At 40.3% G+C, this 26,240-nt stretch overlaps 1 protein-coding gene across 1 annotated transcript in view; it reads left to right on the forward strand.

The window, feature by feature from the left end:
* The first annotated feature begins 9,660 nt into the window (after nt 1-9,660).
* Nucleotides 9,661-26,240, forward strand: part of LOC115217644 — a 38,213-nt gene continuing 21,633 nt past the window's right edge. The window contains exon 1 of the mRNA XM_029787395.2: nt 9,661-9,738. Within this exon, the coding sequence (XP_029643255.2) occupies nt 9,670-9,738 (69 nt within the window). The 5' untranslated portion in view covers nt 9,661-9,669. The remainder of the gene's footprint in view (nt 9,739-26,240) is intronic.

The raw sequence follows: 26,240 nt of genomic DNA on the forward strand, positions 1-26,240 counted from the left end.
CCGGGAAACGCCGGGCTATGCTGCTAGTATAATATAAATGCATTTACAAAGCTAATGTTTATTATATACCAAACCAGGTATTGCCACCATTTATTACCCGGTCTACCAACTGGATAATAACTCATTTGGTTCAGCTGATCTACACCCCACCATGTACCTGTTAGATGGAACATTTATCTGCCTCTTATCTCTGTATGTGGTCCCTTGCAGATTTCCTTTCTGTTGTTGGATTATTTCACCTTTTTTTTTATATCCAACAGCAGCCCTTTACTACTAGCAATTACTGTAGCACACTTATACATTGTCTCAGCTTCTAAATCCACCACAAGTTTGACTGAACTAAAAAAATTGGGCAAAAAATAGTAATAGCCCTCTTTATGGTATGGAAATGATAAATTCCAGACCACATCTTACCCTAGGCCATGCTGACTAACATAATTGTCTCTTTTCTCAGTATAAAAACTAAACCCTCAGCAAATTTTCCAAATTTTGATCCCTCACTTCGTGGGCTTTCTGGGTATATACTATCAGAAGTGCGCCCTTCCTTTATACCCCACCATGCCCTTATCGACAGATAAGTATCTGTGAGAGTTGTAAAGTGTTTTGTATGCATTTCGAATGCTGTTAATGAGGGGGTCTTATCTTTATATATATAAAACTGAGAATGTGTGTCTGTGTGTTTCCCTAAAACTTGAGAACTACACAACCAATTTCATTCAAATTTTACACATGCCTTACTTAGGGTCCATGAAGTTTCATGGGCAAAAAAAAGTTCAACTTCTTGCCTAGAGCGAGCCCATAGCAATATCATATCTTCTCCACTATTTCAGTATTACGTGTTAAAAGTGAAACAAAAACATTTCTCTATTTTATATCAGATACTTTCACTTTAACAATAAAAATAATAATAACAATTAAATTATATGTAGTAAGTAATAATTAAAATCAAACTAAAGTATAATATAATGGTAACATAACAAAAGTAAAAATAGCAATTGGTATAAAATTGCATCAATGACTTGAACTTGAATAAGTGGTTTCACATGAATGGGAATAAATTAAAAATAAAATTAGCGTGCAGAAATGGAATAGTCCAGATGGATAATAAAAAATTAAATTGTAGTATGAATGGTGAAAAGAGTACAACAGAACAAGGAAGGAATGGAAATGTAATTGGGTCTTACCTGGTCGGAGATGAACTCGGATCGCCTTTAGCCAACTAGCTCGTGTCGCGTCTTCGTCGTGTCTGGTGCAACTGTTCGATGCCGCACGTGCGTTCTGTCTGTCACTTCCGCTTCCGTCGGCGCATGCGCCCTGCAAGACCTGCAAGACCTGCAAGCCCCACTTCCGCTCTCCCCCATTCCGTCACACTCCTTCACCATCACACCACACGCCCTCCTGATCTATAGATCACTGAACCGGCTTCCTCACTCGCTCCCGTACCTGAAACTGGTTTCATAATCAGCCAACCAGGGAGGAGGGTGCCGCTCCCTCTGTGGTCGCAGTATGACCCTAGGACTTGTTTCTGGTGTGTTGCTGCCGACCTCGTCATCCTGTCTGTTGTTTTCATCTTGCCCATTGCTGCTTGTCCCATCCTCTGGGGCATGGACAATCCTCCGAATGTCCAAAACGTGGCGTGGCATACCATTGACCGAGATGTTATTCTTTGAATTTACAGAGGTTATTGTCCCCTTTCCCCATTGCGATGCACACCGTGCGTTTGGGGGTTTTACCCAGACTTCCTCCCCGACCTGCACGAAGGCGTGCTCTTCCTCTGCCCCGGGTCGCATTGATGTAGTACACGGATGCCTCCACTCGTACCTGAATATTGCCCTGTGTGGCACCGACTCCTCAGCCTGTCCTGATCTGGGCGACATATTGTACCAAAACACGGCCTCGACTGGTGAAATGTGACCCCTCTCTGCCATGGCCTTGATGGTACGATGATGCCTTTCCACCACCCCGTTTCCACTTGGCCGGTATGCCGCCCTGAAGAAGCGGTTGACCTTCCACTCATCAAGCATTTCTCTCAGCACATGCGAGCGAAACGCAGTGCCATTGTCCAGAAGCAGTTCATCCACGGGGCCTCGTTCCAGGAATATCTCATTCAACACTTTCACAATTTCTTCTGCGGTTCCCGACTTTATCTCCCTCCATATGGCGAACCGCCCCGGTCCGCAGTCAACCATTGAGAGGTATGTCCCCTGCCGGTAGTGTGTTATGTCCACCGCCAGTCGTCTCCAGTCCTGGTCCACTGGAATACTTCCCGCTTCATGCACGACCGGAGCAGGGTCAATGGACTGGCACCTGTCACAACTGCTAATCACTCTCTGCACGCTCCGTCTTGTTACATCAGAGTCAACTTTTCTGTCTAGGAACAATGTCCTGTCCACACCCATGTGATGCATGGTATGCAGTCTCCGCAACTCCGAGTCGCTCAGACGGCATACTGCAGCTACATCCTGCTTCGCATCCTCTGGCACCTGCAACCAGGACGTCTGCCCTGTTCTTCTCGGAAGGCACAAAGATCACGCTCAGCTTCAGATTGAACTCAGTGGTTAGTTCACACAGTATTCCTAATCGACGCTTTACCAGCATCTCTGCAACCCCTTTGGTCCGCACCCTCCGCTCATCGGTGATGACTGCTGTCGCCCAACCAAGTACAGTGGCTGAATCAGTCCTGATTTCTATGGTGTGCAACCCCCACTTCAAGGCTAGGTTCACCCCCTTCAGCACGGCTTCCAACTCCCCCACGTTGATATGATTGCAGTCATCCATCTTCCTGAGCCAGGCCGCATCTTCCACCGTGACACCTCCCACTTCCAAGACGACCCCTATTGCGATGCTACTGGCGTCACACCATACGATCCCGCTCTTTGATTTGGGATTATACCAGCTGCCCCTCACCGGGTCCTCTGCTCCTACTCTGACCAAGACTTCCTGCATCATGTCGATTGTCCTCTCCCCCACTTTATCATTCCACTTCACTCCTTCGGCTCATCTCTTGATGAAGCTACATGCTGTCCGGAGCCAGCCTGCAATCGGGTAGTGTCCCACCAGCTTCCCACACACAGAGAACAGTTCCCGTCTACTCATGCTGGCGCCCAGTTCAGGGACCTCATTCCCTCGCCGGAACACCAAGGCGCCGGCCTTGTCTCTCCATAGCTTGAGGCCCAGTGCAGCACCTCCCTCCATAGCCTCTGGCGGCTTGGCGATCAGTCCAAAACTCTTCAGGGGCCTATGACCTTCGTTGCTGGTATCACGGTTTCATCCACCAGAATGTCGTCGATGTATGAATTGGTGGCCCTTTTTACTCTGTCCACCTTCCCCAGGATGGCCTTGAGAATTGTTGCCATAATCTTCGGCGCTGAATTCAGCCCGAATCCCAACCTGGTCAGACAGTACGTCCGGCCCCTATACCTGACGAGCTGGTACTTCCATATTTTCTCAGCCACATGCACCTGAAGGTATGCCGACTTTAAATCGACAATCGTGGAGGCCCCCGTCATCTGCCTCCACTCTCGCAAGGTGTCTCCGCAGACATCCGTGGCCTCGCCGCCTGTATGACACGACACGTGGTCATTCAGTTCTCGGAAGTCGAGCACTGGCCTGACCTTACGCTTTGTGGGCTGTATCACCGCCATCAGTGGCAGGACTCCGCTCTCTTCTTTTTCCCTGGGGATCAGTATGCCCTCCTTAATCCACCACTCCACCTCCCCCTCGAACTCACTTCTGGCATCTCCTTTTAGAGTATGCTGATAGCAGCCCACTTTATTCTTTAACATCGGGGGCTCTCCCTTCCAGTGCCACTCCACTGTCCACCTCTCGCCATCAAAGACAGCCCGAAAATCCTGGTCTTCAATGGTGTGCGCCGCATCCTTTTCCTCACGGTTGTTGTCGGTGCGCAAGCTCGCCCTACACGGCTTCCCCGCTAACCCAAACGTTACGCCAGCCTCGTTGACGGTGACACCTCCCAAACGGGTAATTGCATCCATCCCCATCACCACGTCGATCTCGTCCACCAAGTGACCAACCACAATTTCTCGCAACATCAGCTGTAGTCCCTGCACCACAATCTGCGCATCGGTAACCCCTTCGCAGTGCACTTCTCTTCCGTCAACTGCCCTAACACTGCTTCCTCCACTCCACGTCTCTGCCACTTCTGTGGTCATCAGAGTCGTCGTACAGCCCGCGTCCACCAGGGCTCGCGACATCTTCCCCTTCACCAGAATGTCGACCACAGGTAACGATGATAAACGCGCCGCTACTAATCCAAAGGGATAACTACCGGTGCAGTAGTCTCCCGCGGTCCGTTTCCCCGCAGACACTCGCTGGCTACATGCCCTGGCTCTCGACACCGGTAGCAAACCACCTCTCGCTTGGGCGACGCGCAGTCGCGGACCATGTGTGGGCCTTGGCACCGGAAACACTGTCCTTTGAACGATCGCACGCGTTCTTTCCTCAGCCCCTCTCCGTTGCTCCTAGCTGGGCCACTTTTCGACGTTACAGTCGCTGCTACCGACGTCAACCTGCTGCACGAAACCAGTGCACATGCCCGCGATATGATATCGGCCATCGGCATCGAACGCACGTTCGGGAGCTTCTGTAGCTCGACCGACATGATGTCAGGAAAGCCGGTCACGAACACTAACCTAACCGTCCGTTCTAGCGACTCTCCCTCATATCCCGCCAGTTTAGCCAACCTTCTAAGCTCACCGGCGAACACGTCCACCTGTTGTCCGGTCCATCTCATTCTACCCAGCCGAGCGTACGCTTCAAATATTCCTTCCGCGAAGGGCTCCATAAGTCAGATCTCCACTTTATCTTCGCTGAGTTGGTCCGTCTCCTCCATCTCTAAATATAACGCCAAGGCCGGGCCATCCAAATACAACGGCATAAAACTAGCCAGGTCAGCTATACCGTGGAGCTTCGCCACCAACTTTACCCTCTTCAACCAAGCGACCACATCGGTGTCGCCGCAAAACGGTGTTATAGGCTCGCGTGAAACCATAGCACTCTGCATAATTTTCTATTTTTATTTTTACAAAACCGAGTGATTATTTGCCGGTCCCAGTGATTATTTGCCGAAATAGCTTGTAGTATGAATGATGAAAAGCGTACAACAGAACAAGGAAGGAATGGAAATGTAATTGGGTCTTACCTGGTCGGAGATGAACTCGGATCGCCTTTAGCCAACTAGCTTGTGTCGCGTCTTCGTTGTGTCTGGTGCAACTGGTCGATGCCACACGTGCGTTCTGTCTGTCACTTCCGCTTCCGTCGGCGCATGCGCCCTGCAGGACCTGCAAGCCCCACTTCCGCTCTCCCCCATTCCGTCACACTCCTTCACCATCACACCACATAAATTAAAGAAAAGACTATTGTCTATAAAGTATACAATGTAGAGAAAAAAGAAGATTTGAACACATGGAGGAAAGCACCTTCGAAAAGTGTCTTGGTGCGACTATGAAAGATATCTAATCAGAGGCGGTAAATTCGCCACAATAGAAGCAAAGTTCGAGTCAATGGAGCGTGCAAGGGAGTACTCGACTCAAACTTGCAAAGTGGAAATATTTTATTTTTATTTTATATCTTGGACGTAGGACGTCCCGGAAAAAAATTTTTAATGCAGAACCCCCCCCCCCCCTCGCCCCACGAAGTAGAGGTAGGCTGGATTGTAGCCACACTTCTATACAAGAGGGAGGACAAGATACAATTGATCGAAATTACAAGAGACGGGCTAACAGTTCCAGTCTGTTATATATTTTGAGTATTGTTATCACTAGCGATATCAAAATATAATTTTGTATTTTATGTGTAGATGTATATATATAGATGTACATGTAATATGTACACATATATATACACATATATACATGCTCTAGCACTATGACCTGGCAACGACGGGTCTTTAATGCTAGTTTTAAATTAGCGATCAAAGTTTGGTTCTCCATATACTGGGGTACTGCTAGTGTCTCTTACATGTAAATACTGGTTCAATTTCACGAATCGTGTTTGTGACATAATACTGGAATTGTACTTATCTCCAAAAGGTTCCTGATTGCTCCTGTTATTTGTAACCCTGGGTCTTACACCCATAATAATATTTATGGCAAAAAATGCCTGTATTTCTTCTATGGTTGTGGGAAACCACAAGCTATCTTTTTTCCAATTTTGTTTATATTCTGCGTAATGGTTTGTTTCTGCAGTGATGGCTTCAAACAAGCTTACTGGAAAAAATAAGAAAATAAAAATATCTAACAGTTTCGCTTCCTGAGAAAGACTAGGAGTAGACCCTGTCTCCTCAGAAACATTGTTAATAAAAATATTATTTTTTAACTTTGTACTCCATTCTGGTGTAAAATTGTCCTCACTGTCACTATCACCACTTTTAGTTTCAGAATTGCTTTCAGTTTCGGATAGAGAAATATCCAATTCATTCTCAAATATCACATGCTTTTGTACTTCACTCATTCTTTTTCTACTTATCTCCATATTTTCTGTTGAAAAGCCCTCAAATTCAGAATCAATCAACCAACAAAGCAAAAACAATTAGTAATGTCAACAGTGCTGAAATGAATAACAAACCTAAATGCAACTTCAAAGACTAAAGCTTCTGTCACTTAGAAGGAAATTGTTTAGTGAAAGGAATTGTTTATAGGGCTCAAGTTCAAATGGACAATACAGGTGCATATAAAACCTACATAGGTGCTATGAAAAATTCCTTCAAAACCAGATTATATTCTCATAGAAATTCCCTCGAAAATTCCAGATCTTCATTTGTTTTGTTACTTGCTATCTTATCCAAATGTTCTATTGTTTCCTCTACTGTAGCCCTAATTCTCAAAAATTTCACCTCTCTCTCTCTCTCTCTCTCTCTCTCTCATTCTCTCTTTCCTTCCCTCTCTCCTTCTCTCAGTTTTGTTACCCCCTATATTTTCATTTGCCCATACTATGTCTGTATCCTTGCTTTCCCATGCTGATTGTTAATCAGCAGCTTTTGCTTTGTTTGTGGATATGTTACATCACCTTTAGCTAAGGAACAGGGCATCCTTAGTGTTTCGTCATTCGTAGTGTGCCCTCCCAACCCGCACCCACCACTTGTACCAGAGGTCTTTCTCCTCTAACCTCTATTAGAAGTCTTTCTCCTCTATATGGAACGCTCTTCCCCTTCCCTTTCATCCCTATGTAGTGTCTATCTCCTGGTAAACCTAGTGACTGTGAAGCAAATAAAATGATGGTGAGGTGTATACAGGTTGAAACTTATTTGTATTTTTACAATGTCTCCCAAACGCACATGTGAGCTTTCTTTTCAGATGCAAAATACCTTCCCCCATCTCTTTGTCTTGCCAGCTCACACCTTTCACACCCTCAGAGTGGACACACTTAATGTTGGCACATTGAAAGGTAGGTCTAGTGAGATTGTTGAGATGCTTGAAAGGAGGTGTATAAATTTGTGTTGCATCTAAGAAGGTGGAGAAGAGATTCTGCTAGGTTCCTCACTGGCAAAGAACATAGGTATAAGATTTTCTGGGTAGGGAACAGTGATGGGATTGGAGGCATAGGTATACTCTTTGCTGAGAAATGGGTTGATAAGGTAATCGAGGTAGTCAGAGTCTGTGATAGAATACTAGTGCTTCAACATGGAATAGCAACCATTATCTCGGCCTATGCCCCTCAGCCAGGTATACCTGACGAACAGAAAGACTGATTTTTATGACATCCTCTTGCAAACTACCTCATCGACAAATGACAGGGACCTTCTCTTTTTGGTTGGCGACTTCAATGTGCTTGTTGGATAACATTCAGGGAGCTTCCATGGTGTGCATGACGGCATCAGATTTGGTTCCCATAGTGAAGAGGGAATGAGGCTGCTGGAGTTCTGTGATGCAAATGATCTTATGATCTGTAATACTTACTTCAGGAAACCTGCCAGTCATTTGTTCACTTACCAGTCCAGTGGGTACACAAGTCAGATTGACTACATTCTTGCCAGGAAAGATGGCTGCTTATAAACACCCAAACTTTACCAGGTGAAGAATGCAACTCCCAACATAGGTTAGTTGTTAGCAACTTCAGGATCAGGGCTAAATGGCTGCCCAGAAGATGACTAGTGTGGAAAAGAAGGGACAACTGGAGGGTCCTATGAGACAACCTATTGAGGGCTATTGACCAGATCTGTGGCTGGTGCAAAGTCTCTTGACAAAGGCAGCATGGTGGTGGAACAATGTACTTGACAGGGCCATCAGAGAAAAGAAGGACTTGAAGTGTGGTGGTACAGAGTACTGTATCAGATAGCCAGAAGGAAGCTAAGAGACAGGTATACTTAGTTAGAAGAGAAGCAGTGTTGTGCGTTGTTAGGGCCAGATACTTGAAATGTTTCAAATTGCAAGACAGTGTGAGAGAAAATTGTAATGTCATAGAAAAATGTGTCCACATGCATTTAATGATGTTGCAAAGAAAGAGACTTGGAAACACCACTATGAAAGGCTGCTAAATGAAGAGAATAAATGGTAGAAAGAGTTTCCCAGATGTTGATCCAACTGAGGGACCAGCTATCCGAATTGACAGTACCTTGATAGATAAAGCAATTAAGGATATGAAGACAAGGAAAACCCCTGGCTCATCAGGAATCACTTATGCTTAAAATATCTGGTGGTGTAGGCTATGATCTATTCAACTGTATAATTAATCAGGTGATACATGAAGTAGTCATACCCAGTGACTGGTGTAGCAGCACCATAGTCAACTGCTACAAAGGTAAAGGTGACACCTTAGATAGAAATAATTACTGAGGTATCAAATTGTTGGATCAGGTGACGAAAGTTATGGAGAGGGTCATAGCCAAACTAATTAGGGAGAGAGTTAGTTTAGATAAGATGCAGTTCGATTTTGTGCCAGGGAGAAGCACCACTAATGCTATATTTCTGGTAAGGCAGCTGCAGAAGAAATACCTAGCCATAGATAAACCTTTGTACTTAGCTTTTGTTGACATGGAGAAAGCCTTTCACAGGTTCCTCCAATCCCTTATCTGGTGGTCAGTGCAGAAACTAAGGATAGACAAGTAGTTGGTGAGAGCTGTACAAGCCATATACAGGGATGCTGTCAGTAAGGTGAGGGTTGGCAACAAGTATAGTGAAGAATTCTGGGTAGAAGTAGGGGTTTACCAATGATCAGTCCTTAGCCTCCTCTTATTCATCATAGTCCTCCAGGCAATAATGGAGGAATTCAAGACAAGTTGCCCCCAGGAGTTCCTCTTTGCTGTTGACGTTATTCTTTTGGCTGAATCACTACCAGAACTAGGGAAGTCTCAGGTGTGCAAGCAAGGTCTAGAATTGAAAGGCTTTAGAGTTAACCTAGCAAAAACCAAAGTCTTAGTAAGTAGGAATGCAAACAAATCACAAATCCCTTCAGGTGTATGACCCTACTCGATTTCTTGACTTTTCACGTTTCTTCTCTCATTCAGCTTTTAGTTCATTATACAATGTGGTATGTGTCTCATGACTGTGTGGAGATGTTACATTTGTTATAATTCATTATTTGGCATGTTTTCAGAACAAGAAGCTATTAGTAGCACATAAAAACATGTATTGTGTCTATTAAATGCTATTCATCTCCCGCCAGATGGAGTACTTTTTTTTTGTTGATCTTACCATCATGGAACAGTACATTATGTGTAAAGAACACTGCAGCTACAGTTGCAGCCAAAATGTTCAGAACGGCATTGTTTTTGTCAGAAAAGTAAGTATAAGTTTTTATCAAAGTTGTTTTATATTCTATAATTTTCACAGACAATAAATACAATATTAATTGTTATTGTCTGAGATTTTGGTGTAATTTGAGAGAATAATACAAAAGTTATGGATGATTTACTGATTTACTGCAAAACCCATGGCAGCCAAAATGATCAGAACGGTTGAAAAAATAACAAAATAATCGAAAATGACAGAGAATACTGGAATTATTTAATATTTAGTGTGAAGCCCTTTAGCTTCAATCACACTCTGACATCTTCGACTGCATGAGGAAATTAAATTTTCAATTTCTTGCTGGGTGATCTTATTCCATTCTTCCTGAAGGGCATTCCATAATTGCTCAGTTGTTTTAGAATTTCTGGCTTTCAAACGTTCTCCTAGAATATTCCATACATTTTCAATAGGATTGAGATCTGGGCTTTGAGCAGGCCAATCCATAACAATAACCTTTTCAACCTTAAGGAAGTTCATGACCACTTTAGCCTTGTGACATGGGGCATTGTCCTGCATGAATATGGGTGGTCACTTAGTTGAATTTCTCAGCACAGGCAAGACATGATCTTTTACAAGTTGTTTATAAACTCCTGCATTTACCTTTCCATGTAATCGCACCAAAGGGCCCACACCATCTCCAGATATCATCCCCCAAACCATGACACTTCCTCCACTGAATTTAACACTAGTCTTAAGGCATTTAGGCGACAATTTTTCACCTCCTTTTTGACGAACGTACTTTTTCCTATCTGAGCCAAATAATATAAACTTAGATTCGTCACTGAAATGCACCGTTTGCCATTTTTCTTGAGACCACAACACATGTTCGGTTGCAAAGGTAAGACGACACTTTTTATTCTTGGAGCTGATCAGTGGCTTCACTGCAGGTGCTCTTGCTTGTAGGTCATGTTCAACTAAACGACGACACACAGTTTTTCGAGATAAAGTTTTCTTCAGTACAATGCTCATTTCCCGAGAAACAACAGCAGCAGTTTTAAATCTGTCCTTTTTAACCAACTTTACCATAGCACGATCTTCTCTCTTGGTCGTTTTTCTTGGCCTACCTGTAGACTGTCTTGCTTCACACGAACCACAATCATCGTAGACCTTAAGAATACCGTGAACAACACTTTTTGACTTGTTAACAATCTTTGCAATAGATCCAATACTTAAATTATCCTTCCTTCGAAGCTTAATAATCTGCTGACGAATTGGTAACGGAGTAAGTGGCATTATATTAACACAGTACACTGCAAATATTCTTACTAATGTTTAGTAAACGAACCGTCACGTAAACAAATTCAAAACATTAGAGTTCGCCAGTAAAATATACTAAAACACGGAGTAAAAGCAACCGTTCTGATCATTTTGGCCGCCATGGGTTTTGCAGTAAATCACTAAATCATCCATAACTTTTGTATTATCCCCTCAAATTACACCAAAATCTCAGGCAATAACAAATAATATCGTATTTATTGTCTGTGAAAATTATAGAATATAAAACAACTTTGATAAAAAATTATATCTACTTTTCTGACGAAAACAATGCCGTTCTGAACATTTTGGCCGCCACTGTATGTAAAAAAAGTGCTGATCTCTCACTCTGGAGGAATTGGTGAAACATGATCTTCGAATGTTGAGTCTCACAGAGGCAATGACTAGTGACTGAGACCTTTGGCAATATGCCTTGCTTGAGAAGACCTGTCAAACCAAGTGAAATCACAGTCATGGCCAATGCTGGTGTCATACAGCTGGCACCCGTGCTTGTGGCATGTAAAAGGCACCTTTCAAATGTTGGGCCTTACAGAGGCAGTATGGCCAATGCTGTTATTGTGTAATTAGCACCTGTGTCATGTAACCAACATGTAAAAAGCACTGTTCAAGTGTTGGACTTCACCGAAGCAATGACAAATGACTGAGACCTTTGGCAATATGCTATGCTTGAGTAGAAGACCCATCAAGCTGGGTGGAATCATGGTTGTGGCAGATACTGGTGTAACGCAACTGGCACCCATGCTGGTGACACTTAAAAGCACCCATTACACTCTCAGAGTGGTTGGCATTAGGAAGGTCATCCAGCTGTAAAAAACCATGCCAAATTAGACTGGATTGTCTGGTGCAGCCTGTCAGCTTACCAGCCTTGGTCAAACTGCCCAACCCAAGCGAGCATGGACAACGGACATTAAATGACAGCGACGATGATCATTTTGATAGTGTAAATGACTCTCCACAGTTAGAGATCAGCACTTTACACAGCTGTAGTGTTCTTTACACATAATGTACTTGGCTTGATGAGTCTTCTCCAGCAAGGCATATTGCCAAAGGTCTCAGTCACTAGTCATTGCCTCTGTGAGACCCAACGTTCAAAGATCGTGCTTCACCACTTCCTCCCATGTCTTCCTGGGTCTACCCCTTCCACAGGTTCCCTCTACAGTTAGAGATCAGTGCTTCTGTACACAGCTGTAGTGTTCTTTACACATAATGTACTGTTCTGTGATGGTAAGATCAACAAAAAAAGTACTCCATCTGGTGGCAGATGGAAATTTGTAGGCTTTATTAATGTATCATAACATATGTTTCTGCATTCCACATGTTCATTAGTAAGGATCTTCTCATATTCATAAGATATTATTTAAGATTTATTCATAATATCTATGAATCTTTAGTTTTCCTCCATCACAATGTGTAATCTTTGTCAGGCATTACATTAATGCTTTTGCTTGTCTCGTGTATAGACTTCAAGACTTTGGCCATTTTACTTCAAGCAAAACGTTTCATTATATTTTGGGGTGTTACTTGTGAAACGTCTCTGCAAACCAAAGAAAATGTAAAAAATACACCAGGTTTGATCAAAGGGCTCAGACATCCTCCTCACAGCATGGGTGTTTCTTATGTTAGAACAAACATGGAAAAAAATAAAACAAAGGTTCATTTTAACTTTATCAGTTAGGAACAATATATGAAGATAATAGAGAGGATAACATTCATGTTAAAGGCAGTGTAATTAACGATATTATAATGTCTATAATACTTTCTCTTCTAAAGAATGCACCACATTTTAGATTAAATTTATGTTTTAAGATAATGATCTTTTGTCTGTCCTGATTTCTACTTTACCACCTGAAGTCATTTATCATTAGTTTGACAGTAAAGAGATATGCTTTCCATAAATATTATGTTATTGTGCTCACATTCTAAGTTTTATTTATATACATCAATTAATGCCTGCTGGGCTGCTATCAGGGTGTACTGCTTACTCATACTCCTTGTTCCTAATTTATCAATGGTTCTATGGTTTGGCTATTCTTTCTAATTCACCTATTATTTTCAAGTAGTCTATTTTTTGTATATATATTTGTATTAGTGTTGTTGATTGGATGTGCCTTCATGATCCTTAAAAAGTTCTTAATTCACTCTGTGAATCTATTTCTTGTACAAACATTGATCATTATTTGTGATACATTTGTCATATCAATTATGATTCTAACTTCACGAGATAATGTTGTAATTTCTAATTTGCAGTACATCTTTTATAAATTTATATTGTTTGTTTATACTCTTTTGGTTGTCCAAAGTATATTTCAGTGAAATAGCATTAAACTTACATTAGTTTACATATATTTAAACTGGTATACATGATAATTACAATCTAAGATGTCTATACAAGTTTGAAATAACATTATTCCATATTATAGGTCTCTGTCATTTTTGTGCACCTGCTTGCAGTTCGCATTTATATATAACATTCAGTCCCATGCAGTTATTTGGAACCTGCATTAATAACGAACATGTGGAATGCCCAAACATATGTCAAGATACATTAATAAAGCCTATAAATTCCTATCCACGAGTCATTATTGTTATTATTATATTTATCCTAAGCTGAAAGGAGGTCCACCTGTATAACCATTTCATCAGATTACACTGGAAGATGAGACTAACAGGTGGAGACTGAAAATGAGAAGCATAGAAGCTTTTAAGAGTGCATTCTTAAGCATTCATCGAAAACAAATTAAATGGATGTGTATATGTGTGTGGGTATGTATATATATGTATACACACACACACACCACACACACATATATATATATATATATACATACATACATATACACTCACACAAAATATATATTTCTATATACACAGACATATACATACACTTATGCACATACATATACACTTAAATATATGTTTATATATGCACATAGTCTCACATACATAGTCACATATATACGCATAAATATATAAACTTATGTATCAGCAAACAGATATATCTATAAATATATATATTGATAAAACGGTAAGATAACAAAAGAAAGAAAGAGACCTCAATATTATGTAAATAGAGGAAATTTATCTATACAATATATTACATTACTCGGTAGTCAAGATAAAACTCTGAGTTTCAGATGCCGAAGTGGAAATCCACAACACCATCTCTTCGGTTATCTGGCTATTTGAAAACGTTATGAAAAAATACCGTTAAATAAAGGGAAATTACTCTGTTATAACTCTGCTTGCCTGCGTACTTATACATCGCTTGCATTTTTCGTCATAAAAATTATGTAAAAATTATATAAAAATACATAAAAAATATATAAAAATATATAAATATATAAATTCTTCTTGGGACATAACATAGAAAGCATGTTCTATCTGTTTTCTTTAGGGGACCAAAAACGTAACAGAAATTTAGTCACATGTGGGCATGATCCGAAAAGCTCTGTCCTTGTATTTAGACATGTAGTAGGGTCTAAGCTGCTTTTCCAGATAAGCCATCTCTCCATGTCGCATAGACCGCACCTTCCGCTGCCGTTAGTATATGGCTTACATCTGGCCAAAATCTTCCATTGTATGTTATAATCGACACCTTTATCTCTTAAAGACCAAATATGATTAGATAATTGTGTCGCTTTTCTTTTGTTCCAGTGCCTAAAGCTCAAAGTGTGGTTATTGAACCTGGCCTTGAAATTACCCTCTGTAAGGCCCACGTATTTCTTCGTCGAAACGGTGTCTTTAGTGGTTATAGAGTTTACGGTAGCTTCATATATGATGGTCTTGGACATGCAAGGGCACAATTCTTTATTCCTGCAACAATCAATGGAATCATTTGATGTCACCACACCCCAGAAAAGCACAAGTGAAGTCCAATGTCAAGATGATGCTGATTTGTTTCATCCGTGCAAAAGGAATTGTCCACACATAATTTGTTCCTCTGGTCCCCCAAATGAAAAAAGTTCTTAAAGGAAAACCTTTTGCAGATATGGAATAGGTGTAGAAAAAAAACGATGGAGGCATATAAAGACATCACTTCACAAGTTTTCCAGGACTGCTACAAACAGTGGAAAACGTGCCTGGGCCAATACATTATTTCAAATGGACAATTCTTTGAAGGCAGTAAAAGTGTAAACATGTAAAACTAAATGAATATAATAATATTGCAAATTCCAGTTCTTTTGGGTATCCCCTCATTTTCATATATAAATGTTAATTTGTGTGTGTGTGTGTGTGTGTATGTGTGTATATATAGGCGTAGGAGTGGTTGTGTGGTAAGTAGCTTGCTTACAAACCACATGATTCCGGGTTCAGTCCCATTGCGTGGCACCTTGGGTAAGTGTCTTCTACTATAGCCTCGGGCCGACCAAAGCCTTGTGAGTGGATTTGGTAGATGGAAACTGAAAGAAGCCCGTCATACATATGTATATATATATATCTATATATATATATATGTGTGTGTGTGTGTGTGTATATATATATATGTGTGTGTGTGTGTGTGTGTATATGTTTGTGTGTCTGTTTGCCCCCCCCCCCCACATCGCTTGACAACCGATGCTGATGTGTTTATGTAACTTAGCAGTTCGGCAAAAGTGACCGATAGAATAAGTACTAGGCTTACAAAGAATAAAAGTGCTCGACTAAAGGTGGTGTTCGAGCATAGCCACAGTCAAATGACTGAAACAAGTAAAAGAGTATATATATGAATGTGCAAAAGTATATGTGTATGCTTATGTGTCTTTGTGTATGTATGTAAATATATTTATATTTATATGCACACAAAAGCACACATTTTTTAAACAATTTGTTTCTCTTAAAAATGCATTTCAGTTGAAGCTTTTTAAAAAGAAAACAATTATATGTTAATATAATAATCCCTTTAAAAAGAAGCATTTAACATAAGTTAATTACATATAATTTCTTACATATTAAAACTGAAAATGTCTGTGTGTGTATATATTGGTATTTTGTGGCAAAATGGCTTGGCCGATTTTTCTCAAGCTTCACATGCACATTGCTTATGTGTCTGGAGAGGTTTTAAGCATAAATTGATTTTGAAGAATGTCCAGGTAAATGGCAGGAGGAATAACATTTGGGCGTGGTTAAACAGTGGGCCCTTATATATTTTTAAACTTCCAAGGGAAATAACCTATTCCCTCTTTTGTAAATTATTTAAAAGTTTCCAAGGGAAATAACCCATACCCTATGTAAAATATTTGGTAAAAATGAAATTGAGTATACTTATTTCTTAGTATTTGAACTATTTTAGTTATTTTCTCAATTTATCCAATACAAGGCTTAAACAAGTTCATAGTATTCTCCTAAACAATAGATTCACTTATTTTGGTTAGTGACTTATTCACAAATATACCAACACTAGTGCTGCTGAGGATAATATCCTCTGAGAACGCACAAAAGCTTTTTTCACAATTAATTACTTTGAATTGTTATTATTTCATATCTGATTAGCCTGTTATTACATAACATGTTTCGCGATTTTCGTATACATACCTTATTGGTATTTCCTTCTATGTTCTATATACTCTAGGAACATATTAAAGCCCTTTTTGGGGCTACTTTATTTGAATTCTTACATAACTGACTTCACAATTTGGGTATTCATAACTTATTGGGAATTCCTTTGTAAGACAGTTCGGTATTCTCCATAAATACACAAAAACCATTTTAAGGGCTACATACTTTGTATTGTTGTTACTGGATTAGTGAAACAGTTATGAGAATGGAACCAAGGGATAAGCCCACTTTCCCGGGAATTACTGGGCATCTCACCTGATATATATATATATATTTATTTGGATATGTATGTATGTATATATCTCTTATATAAAATCCATTCTGTCTGTCTGTGTGTGTGACTTCTTGGATCTCAGGCATCCTCCATCCGATTGCGGTTAGATTTGATATATAGATACCAACTGTATCAGGGCATGTATAAGTCTTGAAAAAATTACAAAATTTGATTCGAGGTGAGAATGCGATTGATAAAGCCGTATTTGTCCTGCTTTTCCTCCGTCAACCTGTACATAACTGCACTTTCCATTTTTTGTTGTGTTTGTACTGCTTAAAGGCACGTTTCTTTCCTGCCAAGATTACTGTTTAAACCATGTTTGTGTTCTCCCAGTCAACAGCCTTATCATTACTGGTACTTTAAACTCTTCGGTTGCATATTTGTCTGAATAAAATCGTTTTTCTTTGGAATAGAAAAAAAGTCTATCTTTATTTCTTCTTTTGCTGGTGTCTCAAATTTAGGTTAAATCAGTGTTTCTCAAAGGGAAGGCCTATGGGACGGTCGGACAAGTTATTTTGAGAAAATTTGTTTTAAATATTTGACAACTCAGCACCGTCCATTGGACGGGGGGCATTTTGCTCATATATATATATATATATAGAGAGAGAGAGAGAGAGAGAGATGTGTGTGTATGATATATATATATACACGTATGCTTTCAGTGTAAATGGTTTTGTTATACGATGCTGTAAATAATAATAAGGGTATTTTTATATAAGCTTAAAGTTTATGGCATTCACTGTGCAATGACTAAGGAAAATAGTCTAATAATGGGGCATATAAGCCCTCGACAGAAAAAAGAAGGCTTTCCCATCTGCGTGTAAAGGTGACACACTTAGTCATGTTAACAAAGGGATGTGGGTTCGCATCCCACGTGGATGGGAAAGCTTTCTTTTTTCTGTCGAGGGCTTATATGCTCCATTATTAGACTATTTTCCTTAGTCATTGCATGGTGAATGGCATAAGCTTTAAGCTTATATAAAAATACCATTATTATTATTTGCAGAATGTAAACACAGCAACATCAGTTCTCAAGCAATGGTAGGAGTACAAGCACGAGACACATGCACACACATACACAAATGTACGACAGTCTTTTTTCAGTTTCTGAGTATGAAATCCACTCACAAGGTTTTGGTCACCCTGAGGCTATAATAAGCATATATACATACATATATATATATATATATATATATATATATATATATATATATATATACATACAAATAAGAAAATGGAGGAACAAATTCATTTCGATCATCAACTTACAGATATTACAATTTCATATTATTTATTAATTATATAAATAGGAACATTAAAATCGAACAAAACAATATACATCAATATGCAAATTAATAATACAATAAAAATAATACAAATAAACTGCTCCTTACAGCTGTTTCAGCCTATGGTCAAGAGGCAATCCACCTTAAATTGCTCATATATGCCATTATAGTATAGTCTTAGGCATTAAGATTATATTTATCTGTTTAAATAACCAAAGGCCTCAGAGGATATACATAATTACAAAGTTAAAATAATATAATAATAATAATATTGATATATTAGAAAACCTGCTTCCCACACTATCCTATAAGAACAGGAACATAAATGGTAAAACAGATACTCAGGCTATGTATATAGGTGCAGAATTTGCTTATATGTGCATGTATGTATAAACGCGGGTCATAGGTGAAAAATAATTCGATGAACTTTGATGTTTATTTACTTAATGCATAATGATATGTAAGCTGGCGTTCAATATATGTATATAATTTGTATGTGTTAATAAGATAATAGATATATAATTGTTTTTTTGTTTAATTAGCATGTAACCATACAAACGTATGCAAGTTTGCGTTATAAATTGTTCGATTTTTGGCTTTATTATACTTTCATGTGTATGTATGTATAAATGCATTTCCGTATATGTTAATAAGGTAATAGATATAATTATTATTTTAATTTTTATTTTGGTTACTTTTTATTCAACATTTTATTCAGTATTGATAAACTACTGTGATCTGTTCAATTAACTTTCTGAACCCATATTGTTTTGAAACAGGCCTAACAGTTACGATTAAAGGAATTAGCCAATTGGAAATAGATCAACGGTTTAAGTGAATGCTCCCTGAACCTTAATATTTCTAATATTTAATATGCATAGGTTAAATATCTTTAATGACTGCTCCCTAACCCCCATTATAATTTTAAATATCGTTATATATTTAATATATAGGGTAAGGTAATCGAGGTAGTCAGAGTAAGTGACAGAGTAATTAAAATTAGATTAGTCCTTCACCACAGGACAGCTACCATCATCTCGGCATATGCCCCTCAACCAGGACTACCAGAAGGACAAAAAGACCAATTCTATGACACCCTATTGCGGACTACCTCGTTGACAAATGACAGTGACCTTCTCTTCGTGGCAGGTGATTTCAATGGACATGTCGGACGGCATGTCGGGGGCTTCCATGGCGTCCATGGAGGCTACGGTTTTGGCTCTCGAAATGAGGAGGGAACCAGGCTGCTGGAGTTCTGCGATGCAAATGACCTTATGGTCTGCAATACCAACTTCAGGAAACCCACCTCTCACCTAGTCACCTACCGTTCTGGCAGACACACCAGCCAGATTGACTACATCCTTGCCAGAAAAAGGGAAAGAGGGCTGATTATAAATGCCAAAACCTTTCCAGGCGAAGAATGTACTTCTCAACATAGATTAGTAGTCAGGATCAGAGCTAAATGGTTGCCCAGAAGAAGACCAGCTTGGAGGAGAAGGGTCTGGAAGCTTAAAGATCCTGCAAATGGACAGAGATTTAGAGACATACTACTCGACGCCTTTGACGAAATAGAAGGGGGTATAGCTTCACTTAATGTGGAAGACAACTGGAGATTTCTACGGGACAATCTGCTGACAGCCACTGACCAGATCTGTGGATAGAGCAAAGTACCATCTCGACCCAGAGTAACATGGTGGTGGAACACTGTGGTTGACAGGGCTATTAGACAAAAGAGACAGGCTTGGAAGGACTGGAAGAACAGTGGTAGCAGGGAATTGTATCAGACAGCCAGAAGGGAAGCTAGGAGACAGGTTTATTTAGCCAGAGGGGAAGCGGATAAGAAAAAATTTGCCAATGTTCTGCACCGTGAGGATGAAAGACTTGAGGTATTTCGTGTTGCAAGACAGTGTGTGAGAGAGAATCGTGATGTGGTAGGAGAGAAGTGTGTTCGCATGGATGATGGTTCACTTGCGCTAAATGAGGATGCAAAGAGAGAGGTTTGGAGATGCCACTATGAAAGGTTGCTGAATAAAGAAAATGAATGGGATAAAGAGAGTCTGCCGAATGTTGACCCAACAGAGGGACCAGCTATCTGAGTTGATAGTTCCGTGGTGGCTAAGGCAATTAGAAGCATGAAGACAGGGAAAGCCCCAGGCCCATCAGGAATTACTGCAGAGATGCTCAAAATATCTGGCAGTGTCGGCTATAACCTAGTCACCCGTATAGTCAACCAGGTGATACACGAAGGAGTCATACCCAATGACTGGTGTAGCAGCATACTAGTCAACTGCTACAAAGGTAAAGGTGATGCCCTAGATACAAATAATTACAGAGGTATCAAGCTGTTGGATCAGGTAATGAAGGTTACGGAGAGGGTCATAGCCCAACTAATTAGAGAGAGAGTTAGTTTAGATGAGATGCAGTTTGGGTTCGTGCCAGGGAAAAGCACCACTGATGCTATATTCCTGGTAAGGCAGCTGCAGGAGAAATACCTAGCCAAAGATAAGCCCCTGTACCTGGCTTTCGTTGACATGGAGAAAGCCTTTGATAGGGTCCCCCGATCCCTCATCTGGTGGTCAATGAGGAAACTAGGAATAGATGAATGGCTGGTGAGGGCTGTGCAAGCCATGTACAGAGATGCCGTAAGTAAGGTTAGGGTTGGCAATATGTACACAGAGAAATTCAAAGTAGAGGTTGGGGTCCACCAGGGTTCAGTACTCCGCCCCCTCCTGTTTATCATAGTCCTCCAGGCAATTGTGGAGGTATTCAAGACGGGTTGCCCCTGGGAGCTCCTCTATGCTGACGACCTCGCTCTAATTGCTGAGTCACTATCAGAACTGGAGGAGAAGTTCCAGATGTGGAAGGAGGGTTTAGAATCGAGGGGCCTTAGAGTCAACCTAGCTAAAACCAAAGTACTAATAAGTAGAAAGGTAGACAATCTAGAAATGTCCTCAGGAAGATGGCCCTGCTCGATCTGTAGAAAAGGTGTAGGTAGAAACTCTATAAGATGTACCCAGTGTAAGCTATGGACTCATAAGAGGTGCAGCAATGTCAAAGGTAGGCTAACTGGGAAGATAGTTTTTGTATGTGGCAGATGCTCGGGAGCATTGACCTCCGAAGATCTGCAGAAAACAACTTCCGTCACTTTGCAAGGGGAAAAATTAGAAGTAGTTGATAGCTTCCGTTATCTTGGTGACCAAGTCAGTAGTGGGGGTGGGTGCGCTGAGAGTGTAACTGCTAGAATAAGAATAGCCTGGGCAAAGTTTAGGGAGCTCTTACCTCTGCTGGCGACTAAAGGCCTCTCGCTCAGAGTAAAGGGCAGACTGTATGATGCATGTGTACGAACTGCCATGCTACATGGCAGTGAAACATGGGCCGTGACTGCTGAGGACATGCGTAAGCTCATGAGGAATGAAGCCAGTATGCTCCGATGGATGTGTAATGTCAGTGTACTTACTCGACAGAGCGTTAGTTCCTTGAGAGAAATGTTGTACCTAAGAAGCATCAGTTGTTGTGTGCAAGAGAGACGATTGCGCTGGTATGGTCATGTGGTGAGAATGGATGAAGATAGGTGTGTGAGAAAGTGCCAATCCCTAGCAGTTGAGGGAACCCGTGGAAGAGGTAGACCCAGGAAAACCTGGGACGAGGTGGTGAAGCACGACCTTTGAACGTTAGGTCTCACCATGGAAATGACTAGAGACCGAGACCTATGGAAGTATGCTGTGCGTGAGAAGACCCGGCAAGACTAGTGAAGCTATAACCCATGGCCCCTACCTGGGACGTAGTCAGTCCACCTGTGCATACCTTCCTGCTTGTGATACTTGTGAAGACCTGTTGAGGCAAGTGAAAGTCAAATCAAATCAAATAGATGAACATCAAGGGAATTTGTATCCTTGTGGTACCAGTGCCGGTGGCACATAAAAAACACCATTCAAGCGTGACCGTCTGCCAGCCTCATCTGGCACCTGTGTCGGTGGCACATAAAATCACCCACTACACTCTCGGAGTGGTTGGCGTTAGGAAGGGCATCCAGCTGTAGAAACACTGCCAGATCTGACTGGCCTGGTGCAGCCTTCGGGCTTGCCAGACCCCAGTTGAACTGTCCAACCCATGCTAGCATGGAAAGCGGACGTTAAACGATGATGATGATGATTTAATATCCGTACTTCAACGCTAGCCTTGGACTTAACTTAACTGGGACACAGAGCTTAGTTGCTACTATTTAAAAAAAAAAAACTAAATTTATTAGATTTTGCAGATATATACTTTAATATCCATACGATAGGAATGTAAACACTGTGAAATCTAATATACATATAACGGGGCTTATAATTTGTGGAATGGACCTTACCTGGATTTGTAATTCGAACTGAATGTTCTGGATACTTGGATTTAGCCTTTGCGTGTTGGCGGATGCGCTAAGTACTATTCAGATTCTGTTTGTATAATATATTCATACACAAATATCTTGTTTGTGCTGAAATTCAAAAACATTTACCATTAACAATATATCCCGGACTGATCAGTTTCAACCTCTTTCTAGCAAAACAGACAGAATATGTTTGCCAAGGCAAGGTTCGTCAGCGGGACGCCTTCCTAAATCTACATGCACAGAGCGTTAGAGCCCGTGTCGATCTAACAATTTGTATATCTTAACTTTTCAAATCTCTGCGCAGACGCAAAATATACCCGGCGACATAGGGCATGCCGGTAAAAAATTTTACGAACAAATTTATCAAGTAATATGTGAACATAATCAAAAAGGGTAATAACATAGATTAATATTACCAGTGGCCTAGCACAAAAGACGAATTAGTCATTAGACAAAATATTATTCATATAGAAAAATATTATTCATATAGAAATATAATAAAAGGCTCCCAAATAAGGAAGCTTAGTGCTAGAGACACAAAGAGGGATAAATTCATGGAGAGAGTGAAATTCAAAAACATTTACCATTAACGATATATATATATACATAACAATATACATAACGCCCCGACTGGCCTCCGTGCCGATGGCACGTAAAAGCACCATCCGTTCATGTCCGTTGCCAGCCTCGCCTGGCCCCCGTGCTGGTGGCACATAGCACCATCCGTTTGTGGCCGATGCCAGCCTCACCTGGCCGCCGTGCCAGTGTAACGTAAAAAGCACCATCCGATTGTGGCCGTTGCCAGCCTCGTCTTGCCCCCGTGCCGGTGGCACGTAGCAAACACTATCTGATTGTGGCCGTTGCAATCCTCGCTTGGCCCCCGTGCCGGTGGCACGTAAAAAGCACTATCCGTCCGTGGCCGTTTGCCAGCTCCGTCTGGCACCTGTGCGGGTGGCACGTAAAAAGCACCCACTACACTCACGGAGTGGTTGGCGTTAGGAAGGGCATCCAGCCGTAGAAACACTGCCAGATCAGACTGGGCCTGATGCAGCCTTCTGGCTTCACAGACCCCAGTTGAACTGTCCAACCCATGCTAGCATGGAAAGCGGACGCTAAATGATGATGATGATGATGATGATGATGATGATGATGATATATATATAAAGTGCAAGTGTGAACTTTTATACTTGGTACCTTGCTTCATGAATTTTGTTACGTTGCTTAGTGTTAAAATAACACTACTGTTGGTCTTGTTAAAAATGGTAATATATTACGTTAGGATGCACTTACTGATCTATAAGAAGCATGACAATCCAAAGTAATGTGATATACTGTTCAATGTTCTTCTTCATGTTTTTCGCACACGTGATTAATATGTACATTTTGCATGTGTGTGTATACGTATCTATATTTGTATATTTTATATGTATATATGTGTTTATGTATGTATATATATATATATGTGTGTATATATATATGGGTATTTTGAGTATCTGTTTTACCATTTATCTTCCTGTTCTTATAGGATAGTATGGGAAGCAGGTTTTTCTTATATATCAATATTATTATTGTGACGTATATTTGCCATTTAAATATGGCTAACCCCTAAGGGTGGATGCTACTGTAGTTTGTAGCCCCAGGAGGACACCCTCTCCAGCTGGCTATAGACACACTTTCTGTGCCCTATATTTAAATGGCAAATATACGTCACAATGTGTTGTAGCTACTGTTTATAACTCGCTCTGAGATTTATTATTGAATATTATTATTATTATTATATTATTTTAACTTTGTAATTATGTATATCCTCTGATGAGGCCTTTGGTTATTTAAACAGATAAATATAATCTTTACCAGGTGGTGCTATTAAGTTAGACATGGCCTGGGCCAATAATGGCCGAAACCTATCAAAGTATCAAAGTAATGCCTAAGACTATACTATAATGGCATTTATGAGCAATTTAAGGTGGATTGCCTCTTGACCATAGGCTGAAACAGCTGTAAGGAGCAGTTTATTTGTATTATTTTTATTGTATTATTAATTTGCATATTGATGTATATTGTTTTGTTCGATTTTCATGTTTCTATTTATATAATTAATAAATAATATGAAATTGTAATATCTGTAAGTTGATGATCGAAATGAATTTGTTTCTCCATTTCCTTCTTTGTATTATGAATTTACGGTAAAATATTTTACCTTCACCCATCCAATACAATAAATGAATTAATTGCATTGCAATTATAAGCATTTATGTATTTAGTATTTGGGCACTTCACCAGCAGTATATTGGATAACTGATATCCCATAGTGGGTTACCCTCATAACCCCTATCTTACTTTGTACTATATATATATGTTTTCGGTGCGAATAGTTTTATTATACCGTGCCATATTTTAAAATGGCACCGTATAATAAAACTATTCATACTGAAAGCATATATACATACATATATATATATATATATATGCTTATTATAGCCTCAGGGCGACTAAAACCTTGTGAGTGGATTTCGTATTTGGAAACTGAAAGAAGACTGTCATATATTTGTGTATGTGTGTGCATGTGTCTCGTGCTTCTACTCCCACCATTGCTTGAGAACTGATGTTGCTGTGTTTACATTCCAGTAACATAGCGGTTTGGTAAAAGACACTGACTGAATGAGTACTAGGCTTACAAAGAATAAATTCTGTGGTTGATTTCTTTGACCAATGGCGGTGCTCCAGCATAGCCTCAGGCACATCACTGAAACAAGTGAAGCAATGAAAATCTATGCAACTTTAATCCTGAGCAAGGCTGGGTATCTCTGCTAGTTAATATAATTGATATAAGATTAACTTAATAGTATTGTTACTAGTATAAGTGTGTCAATCTAGTTGCTACTTCTATTACTTCTAACAATAAAATTGATGAGCTGACAAAGTAGCAGTAACTTCATAAAACATTTACTTTGTCTGTATTGTCTCTGCATGCCATTGATTCTACTGTTGTATAATTAATAGAGGTGACATGGTAATTCCTTTGTCTCCTCTCCCTTTCTTCTGAAATTGTACATAAAATTCAAATTATATAATATTATTTTTATTGTAATTTCCATTGTGGTTGTTATTGTTTTGCTTATTATTATCACTATTATCGTTAGACTTAATATTTTTTTGATAAAATACTCCTTTAATCACATTGTACATTGAAAAACAATTTTAATTACTACTTCAGATATGGATGCCCAACACAACTGGGCTGAGTATAGACTTCACTAGACCAGCACTGCCTTGCCTGTCTCCGTTCTCCCTCACAACCAAATAGTGGTGCATGGCTCAATTCAGTGCCCTCCTCATCTATCAGAACTTTTCTATCACTCTTCTAGAGTGCACCCATATCAGGGTGGCCCAATATCTAGGTCTCTGGGTGTTCAAGCCATACAAACTTGGCTTGCAACCTTTATCCTGCAGTCTTAGTGTGGGCTGATTGCCCTGACATGCTGCTCTGAGTGACACAATCAGAAGGGGTCTTGACATGGCTGGTTTTCCATCTCAACTTGAGCTAGCCTCAACTTGACCATGAGGATAGTAAGTGCCCCAATAGGATAACCCTGTTTCCATTCAAAGGAGGCAGATCTCTAGTCTGGGACTTGATATGCAGTGGCATGTTCACTGGCTCCAACCTTGTAGCATCTACTGTAAACCTTGGTGTTGCTTCCTGTAATGTAAAAGAGAGAAAAGTCAATAAAAATAGGTGTCTGGCTAGCAGC

Source organism: Octopus sinensis, linkage group LG11, assembly GCF_006345805.1.
Source record: "Octopus sinensis linkage group LG11, ASM634580v1, whole genome shotgun sequence".
NCBI classification, from domain to species: Eukaryota; Metazoa; Mollusca; class Cephalopoda; order Octopoda; family Octopodidae; genus Octopus; species Octopus sinensis.